Here is a 9167-nt window from a genome sequence, read left to right on the forward strand (position 1 = left end):
ATGTGTGTATATATATTATATATATATGTGTGTGTATATATATGTATATTGCACAAAGTGTCGTGTACTTTCTATAGCAATTTTAAACCGTGTACCGATTGGAAATTGAAAAGTTTACTTTGAATTTATCAAAATCGCTTCTAAAATAACTTGCATTTGTATTTTTATACGGAAAAGGATATATTTATGAAAATTGAAATATTAAGAAAGAATATATTTTGATTATTATCAGAAGTGAAGTTAGCCTCTGATTAAAGATTGAAAGGCAATAGAATCAATAGGATTCGAGGACTTGAGGAGCCCAGCAGTACAGGGATTCTGTAACTTTTAATTGATAGTGTCGATATCATTACGCAATTTTTTATATATATCTTACATAATACCTATGCAACGATAATATAACGATCTGACACTGGTTTAGTTTCCACTGAAATCTTCAATTCGCTTCCTGCACTTTGATGCAGATCAAATTTAGAGTATCATTTCCATTGGAAATAGAAGCCTTATGGATTAATGCGGGAGCTTCTGAAATGAGTACAATCAAGTGCATTACCATCGACTTAAAGTTGGTTTTACGCTGTATTAGATGCTTCGGTGGAAACTAGATAACTGTCGAGAGTTACAGAATCTCAATACTGGACCTGAACAATCCAATTTGGGTTTGGATGTCCAAGGATCCATTCGTAATTTTAGAATATAATGTAAACTTCCTCAAGAAATTACCAAGCCTATAAATACGTCGATCGACAAAAGTCAAAGTCCGCAGCGTCATTTTCGCTACTAACATGGTAACATCTTTTTTTTCCTCCATGGACGCTGCTCATAATCACGGACCTCGTGTCGACGATGGACCATCGACCACCCCCGGGCAAAACCGATCGATAACAAACCGATCTCTAATACGAAACTCACGTCGTCTCGGCCATCGCTCATCCGCAAAATTGCCGTCTTTCTTGACAACTCTCCCCCTCATCGATTCCCTCGGTGGCTCCATCGACCACGGGTGTAATCGTCCGATTGATTTACGTAAAACTGGTCGTGACCGCGATCTACGGTAAGGAGCCGGACTCCTCGGCTGAGGAGGACGAGGGAGTCGACGAGTCGGAGAACCAAGAAGAGGGCTCCCTCGGACGCCATGGTGGTCACACCACGAGAAACGGCCTCGCATCCGCAACGCTTCCTGTACGAGTCACATCTCGTCTCTCGGTAACGCGCACCAACCTTCCTCTCTCCCCCCCCCCTTCTATCACCGCACAACTACAAAAACCACAACGCAATCTCCTCTGCAGCAAGTTTTCCGTAGTCGCCGAACGGACCTTAGCATCTTCGAGATCGCTCGCTTTTACGATACAAATTTATGACATCTCGCGAATTTTATTACTTGATTCATAGTGTGACGGAATTACATGGGAATTATACGGTGCCATAAATCAATCTTTAGAAAAATTACTTATTTAACTTCATACAAAAGACGATATCTTATGATTACTGTCCATTAGAACCAACATACATATTTATCTTTTGTGTAATTGGATGAGAAAATGATTTATTGCAAACTTCGTGGTGTTTTATATGTCATAAACGTTCGATGTAAGTGGAAAAGATCATGAAATTTATTACGCCATGACACAAAATGATATTGGAAGATATATGTGAAGTTAAATAATTATTTATAAAATGTAATTTGTGAACATTGAATTCTATCCAATTGAGTACACTCTATCTAATTGATTATGTCTATCAACACTAATTATTTATCATTATTATGCTCGCAGCTGTTTTAAATTAACCTTAATGTTATTTAAACCTTTGACGAAAGCTTTCTAATAAAACTTAAAGAAAATCTTATTTTCTAAAAGTATGTGAGGTGACTGAATTTGGTTTCTTAACATTTTAAAATTCTATTTCGGATGACTTCAAAATTATAAAATTAAAAAATAATCTTAATTATCTTTGTAGAATTCATTATTAGAAACTGTTTGCTATCGCTGAGTTTGAATCTGAAAATGTATAAATTCAAATAAATAATAACTTTCAATGAAGAAGCCTCTACTGTTATGATTAGTTATTTTTAAAAGTTAATTTAAAAATCAATTTGGAAATCAATCAGAAAATCTGTTTGTGTAACATAGATGAGTTTCAAATAAAATGAAACTTGAAGTTACTTTGTAATTAAAAATTCTATAAAACTAAGTTTTACGAGATAATTAGAGTATCTAAAAAAAATTCTGTCCACCTTATTGGATTCACCATTTTGATTTTTCTTACTTTCGATTCGAATAAAACATTATCCTATAGAAGTATTTCATAAAAATCGAACGAGCAATTTATAAAATAAAAGGAGGTGTAACTTCAAATAAGGTCTCCCATACACAAAGAATTAAATAACTATTTTGAGATATTATTTTCAAGACCGGTAAAAATTATGTGTAAAAATGATGTAGTTTGAATTGCAAAAGACTTTCGTGATTTGCATGAATTTTGGGATTCAATGTCTAAAGCTTTTCTTGCACAGAAGATGCTAAAGGAGCGTTCGCTACCTTTCACCTTTTCTCTATCACGAGTGAAAAATATCAGCTTTTCTCAAAGTGCCCATCCACCAGAGCACCGCTAGTCGCTAACGTTTCTTTTCACCCATTTCGCACTCGCTTGAATTCGACGGGATCTCGACAGGTTGATATCTCGGCGAGTTAGCTGAGCTGGCAACTTAGCGGATATCCAGTAAACGACTAGCGAGAACTCACCACACGGCATTCTTTCATTTTCGTTCGCGGAAATGCTTAGTTTCGTGAAACGGAATAGAAGATCGCTCAGTGCGATTGCTCTACACCGTGACTGGGTCAAAAACCGTGTCGTTATGTACGGCGATCGATATGTAAAAGGAACGCGCGGGCGTGATTAACGGGCGGATCGATGTGAACCGTTTTCTTATCTCTTGCGTCCTGAACGTGTCTGGCGGAATATATTGGCAAAAAGATGTATTATACACCCGGCTTCGAAGGAAGCACCGTTTTATTATTTTTCATTTGCAGCACTTCTTAGATTGTAAGTCGACAAACACTCCTCTCTTCGTTGCACGAAGAAACACCACCAACCTCTTTAATTTAAATGGCTAAACGTAATCCGTTTTCTTTATTTTCAGCACTCCACCAGGCCGTCTATTCCAGTGAAAGGTACGTTAACCACGGAGGATTCTTTCGATCCTTTGCTATCTCGTTATACTTTGCTAAAGCGGCATCGTTATCGGTGAAATCGTGACGCTTACAATGAACTCCGCGCGCGTGTGGCGATGCCTGTATTTTCGCACTTCGGAAAATTTTCATCATGAAATAGATTTCTTGGCCGCTTTAATTGCGACGGTGTAACACGTGTTTTAATTATACCGCTAAATAAAACGGATATAGAAATCTAACGAAACCAGACTAATTGCATGCGTTTCGCTTACACGCCACTCCGCTGATCTTTGTTTGAAAAGGGAGATTTGTGAACAAACGGAACAAATTTCCACATGCTTCTTGATTCACGCGCCGATAAGCGTGAATGACTGTCGAACTTTCGACGTTCGATAAGTCAATTTCGTTGTGGAACTCCACGCCTGGTCGAGTGTATGTACGTCGTCTTTTCACCTAGATAAAGTCAAGTAGCGACGAGCCTTCGCTGCACGTGTATACGGCTAAGCCGTGACTATCGATATTCGTGCGCCGTATGCAAGGCAAGGGCAAGGACCTCGACGGGGAGCCTACAGTACGACGTGGTAGACCAAGCTAAGGGGGTGTATTTTGCTGTTGACCCTCCTCTCTCTAGCACTGTTCGATTTACCTCGGCAGTGCGCACCACCCGGTGGAACGTCGCTCTCGTTCGCCTCTCGCCACGAACGACTTGGTTCTTAATAATCGTCGAGATTTCGCGTATGCCGCGTCTATCATGAGATTCGACCCGCTCGCCTATTGTTTCCGAAGGAAAAATAAAATCAGCAATTGCGAAAGTACAGACGTCGCCGGCGATGACAATCAGATCCTGACACTTCGAATCGAAGACGACGACGCCGGTAATGCGTGTGGTGGATTTCGTGTTCGAGATTCTGTGATGTCTTTGTTGATAATGCTATTGAATACCTAGATTCTTTTTAAAGTATCATACTCTTTAGATTTCTGGAAATGAACTCTCACTCCAAAAGAATTAAAATACTGCCACTATTGAAAAAGAATGAAAAATTTGCACTCTTCAATAAGAGTGGCAGATTTTCATTCTTTTTTTTTTAAAATATGAGATTCATTCCAAGAAAAAAAATCTCACTCCTTTTTTGGAGTGAATCTTACTCCCAAAAAAAAAAGTGAAAATCTGCCACTCTTATTCAAGAGTGGAAATTTATCTTTTTTTTTTTTTAACAGTGGCAGTTTTAATTCTTTTGGATTAAGATTTCACTCCAAAAATTTAGAGAGTAGTACAAACATTTTCGCATTTGCATACGATGCCTTTATAAAATTTTTATAGTTTAGGTTTTGAGTAAACTAGAATAAAATTGGCTTGTGAAATTAGTAATTGTTTAACTTCGAGATATGTACTTCGAGATATGAACCAATCACTTTTTGTTAAACAGTATAACTGAGCGAAAATGTATGTCTAATAATTCCGCGATTTTATCTTGAATTAAACATAAGTGTAAATCTGAAAGTAAATGTGATTTCACATACTTTGTAAAGGAACGATAAAGTGCAACTGCGTTTAAAACTTGAAAAATTTTTTGCAATTTCTTTTTACTAACGACAGAAACCTAGGTTTTCTTTTCCACTGATATAGTATAGTGATTAGAAATAAAATATCAGATTCGAGGCGTCAGCGTGAAAAGAATGGACGAAAAGATTGAGATAGATCACGCGAGATCAAAGATATAATTTATGTTTTTCTTCTGATTTTAATCTTTTGACGTAGTCAGTTCGATCGCCAAGGGTAAAGAGGACAGTGCGGGCACCATTAATCCTCATACCAATATTTCAGCTGGTTCGAATAGGCAACTATCACGACCAACGGGTCGACCGACGAACATAATGTCGTCGACCACGTCGGTGAACGGTCACGGCGAATCGGTTTCCGGCCTCACAGGACGCCGGGAACTCGAGAATATACCACCGACACCGACGACAGCCGTCACGCAATGCCTGATGACTCCGGTGCAGAACAGACAGCAAAAACAAGCGCAGCAGCAACAGCAACAACAGCAACAGCAGCAGCTGCAACAACAAGCCCAGGTAGAGAACGGTCGGGGTAGGCGATCCAACGTCGTCAAGGAGGTCGAGAGATTGAAAAAGAACAGGGAAGAGAGGAGACAACGACAAGCAGAACTTAAGGAGGAGAAGGAAGCGCTAATGAATCTGGATCCAGGCAATCCAAATTGGGAGTTCCTTGCCATGATAAGGTTACTATCGATTCTAAAATATAATATTGTTTAAGAAATATCATTTAATATTATATAATTAGAATTACATACCTCTAATAAATTATTGATCTTCGTGGAATATTTGTAAACTTAATGTTTAATTTTGATTGATAGGAAATATGATGTATCAACTGTATTGTTTAACTATTTATTTGTTTAATTTTTACAGAGAATACCAAAACAGCATAGAATTTAGGCCGTTGCGGGAGACTGACGCCGTGGAGGATCATCAGATCACTGTGTGCGTGAGGAAACGTCCACTTAATAAGAAGGAGCACGCGCGCAAGGAGATCGACGTGATCAGCGTGCCTAGCAAGGATCAGATGGTAGTGCATGAGCCGAAGTCCAAAGTCGATCTCACGAAATATCTTGAGAACCAGATCTTCAGATTTGATTATGCGTTTGATGAGACGTGTAACAACGAGATAGTTTACAAGTACACGGCCAAACCGCTGGTGCAAACGATTTTTGAGGGTGGCATGGCTACGTGCTTCGCGTACGGTCAGACCGGCAGCGGCAAGACCCATACAATGGGAGGTGATTTTAATGGCAAAACACAGGACTGCAAAAAGGGCATTTACGCCATGGTTGCCAAAGACGTGTTCAAATGCCTCAAATTAGCTAAGTATCGGCCCCTGAATCTGGTCATTTCCGCTAGCTTCTTTGAAATCTACTCTGGCAAAGTGTTCGATCTTTTGGCGGACAAGGAGAAATTGAGAGTTCTGGAGGACGGCAAACAGCAGGTTCGCTTTATTGAAATAAGAAATTTTAATTGGGTCCGATCACTAATTAATTATATATTTAAATAATCACTATTAATTAAAGTTTATATCAATTGCTCTTATGTTCAATATTACATATTTATTTTTAATTTATTTTGGCATATATCTTTCATTATATATCAGTAAATTCCTAAGTTAATTGAAAATTATTCGTGATAATGCAATTTAATTTGAAATTTTCTCTTGTTTAACAATAGGTGCAAATAGTCGGACTGACGGAGAAGGTTGTAGAAACTTGCGACGAAGTATTAAAGTTAATACAACACGGGAACAGCGCCAGAACGAGCGGTCAGACGAGTGCTAATTCTAATTCTTCGAGATCACACGCGGTATTCCAAATAATAGCGCGTATCCCGGGCACACATAAGGTGCACGGAAAGTTCTCACTCATCGATCTTGCTGGTAATGAAAGGGGTGCTGATACGTCGTCTGCTAATAGGCAAACACGTGAGTAAATGTATAATCAATTCTGAATGACAACTGAAATGATTATAATTAATGATCTACGTCTTCTTTAATTTTACGACATAAACTAACTAATGTTACTGAAATTTTTAGGAATGGAAGGTGCAGAGATCAATAAATCCCTATTAGCATTAAAAGAATGTATACGCGCATTAAGCCGTAAGGGTACACATTTGCCTTTTAGAGCGAGCAAGCTGACACAAGTATTAAGGGACAGTTTTATTGGTGAAAAATCAAAAACTTGCATGGTAAATTGTTTTATAGTTATATTATCATGAAATAAAGATATCAAAAGGAAAATAGATAATTTACCAGGTGTTATTCATTTATAGATAGCGATGATTAGTCCCGGAATGAGTTCCTGCGAGCATTCCCTAAATACGTTGAGATACGCAGATCGAGTGAAAGAATTGGCGGCAACTGATCCTACCGAAGTAAAAGCTTCACCGACTGATGATGATCGGGGAATGAAGATTGAGGAACAGGGAAACAATAGTGTATTGTCGGATAGCGATTTAGCGCAGCTTCGATCTCTCAATGTAAGCGATTCTCTACAAACTCATAACAATATATTATAAAATTCCACAATTATAAATCGAATAATAGTAATTAAATATTATTCATTAAGGTTAAAGAAAAAATTATCTAAGTGAAAATGATTCTTCGCAGGAAGGTGAACTTTCGCAAGATTTGTACACTTTCCATGAGGCAGTATCAGCTCTGCAACTGCTCGAAGAAGAAGTATTGGACACGCACAAACTGGTCATGGATAATTCGACTAAATTCCTTAACGACGCGCACAGTGTGTTCAGCGCGACTCATGAAGTGGATTATGACCAAGAAGGTAAGACAAATTTATTTTTGTTTGCACATTTACGTTTTTCTATTGGTTTTCCGTTTGTTACTGCTTTAATCTCTTACACCATATTGTGCTGGACGATGCACTTCTGTGGAGAACGTAATACATAATTCCGACGTGTCTCTTCCATGTGTCACAGAAGCATGTCTTCTTTCTTTTCGAGAAAAATTTTCAAATATGAAAAATTGATATTTAATGGGGCTTTTAGCGTCAGATTTTCGTGGTAAAAATTCACAGACATCATGTGGCGATAAGCATCGAATCTTCTTAAGTGACGATTCATGTTGCTTTTGTTGAGATTCCGTCAGTAACTTATAGTAAAAACTTAAAAAGTACGAAACGTTGTACTTGCCGGTATCACAGTGCATCGCATTTTATAACAGATATGCGCAGTAAGACTAAGGCAAATTCGATCGTCACATTAAATCATCACCGGAGAGACAGCAGCCCGACAAACGCGATGATAGTGATAAGTGACGACACGGACAGCGACACGCAGACTTTAAACACATTGGAAGTAAATACAACCGCGGAGAATTCATTGATGTCTCGCTGGAAAAATGAGATGGAGCTCGGAAGTGATTTGAATGACACCGAGGACTCGAATGTTCTTCCTCGCACGCCTGTTAGAACTATTATTAAGAAGAAAAGCAGTCAAAATGCTAGAAAGAATTCAATTAATAAAAGCACGCTTACAACAGAGCGTTCTATTCAAAGATCCAATCAAAGCCAACGGATAAAAGGGTCCATTAGTAACAAGAAGACTCAGAAATATCATTGGTCTGGTACATTCCGTATTAAAACAAGCCCTAAAGATACACATTGTAATACTTATTATTCGCTTCGCAAAGATAAATTACACGACGTGAAAAATCAACTGACGAATTATAATTATTATTACGAGGACTTCGCGAAAAAAAAGTCTGCGAGTAAAGAAGATATTTTTAACCCGAACAAATTCGACTCTCAAACTATCGACGATTCATGGGAAAAGTGGACCGACAGCAATGTTAGCTGCCGGTCTTATATCGGCATTTGCGTTAATGATTGTAAAAAATGTATTAATTTTAAAGACGATATCAATCAAGATAACTGCGGATTGCCGGCAGCATTTTCTAACGTTAATATTTTAAAACGGAGAAACATGACGGATAAAAGCGATAAGAATAAGAACACACATGATGTTGACTCAGAAACAGACAACAGTATTATTTTATATTCTCAACATGATATCAGTAATGTTAACAAGGAAAATAGTAATCTTTGCAATGCCAAAGACTTGGTCGAGTCTTCAACCAATGTTAAATCAAATACTAGAAAAACAATTAATAATAAGAACTCTGCTATTCAATTAGATTGCTATAAAATTTGGTATTCTTTGCTATCTTTCTTAAAAAACGTTATTTTATTTTTGCTGCTGCCAACAGCATACATTATCTTTTTTATTTATATACAAAAGAAAGAGGATAAAAAACAGGGTAACATATGATTATCTATATAAAATATATGAATTAATTCTAAGCCTTATTGTATGTTTTTATATGTGTGTATTATTCATAGAAAAAAGAGAATGATAATGCTAATAAGAGTCGACACAATTGATTGTGTATAATCCATATATATA

General features: G+C 37.5%; 1 protein-coding gene across 3 annotated transcripts in view; it reads left to right on the plus strand.

Annotated features, from left to right (window-relative positions):
- Positions 1–9167, plus strand: part of LOC108748181 (kinesin-like protein KIF2A) — a 48452-nt gene that overhangs the window by 34617 nt on the left and 4668 nt on the right. For all 3 annotated transcript variants that reach the window (XM_018486210.1, XM_018486209.1, XM_018486208.1), the window contains exons 4-11: positions 1060–1206; positions 3143–3173; positions 4999–5416; positions 5607–6180; positions 6417–6666; positions 6778–6932; positions 7017–7223; positions 7354–7528. In XM_018486210.1, coding sequence (XP_018341712.1) covers positions 1060–1206; positions 3143–3173; positions 4999–5416; positions 5607–6180; positions 6417–6666; positions 6778–6932; positions 7017–7223; positions 7354–7528 — 1957 coding nt within the window. The remainder of the gene's footprint in view (positions 1–1059; positions 1207–3142; positions 3174–4998; positions 5417–5606; positions 6181–6416; positions 6667–6777; positions 6933–7016; positions 7224–7353; positions 7529–9167) is intronic.

Source organism: Trachymyrmex septentrionalis, unplaced genomic scaffold (genome assembly GCF_001594115.1).
Source record: "Trachymyrmex septentrionalis isolate Tsep2-gDNA-1 unplaced genomic scaffold, Tsep1.0 scaffold213, whole genome shotgun sequence".
NCBI lineage: Eukaryota > Metazoa > Arthropoda > Insecta > Hymenoptera > Formicidae > Trachymyrmex > Trachymyrmex septentrionalis.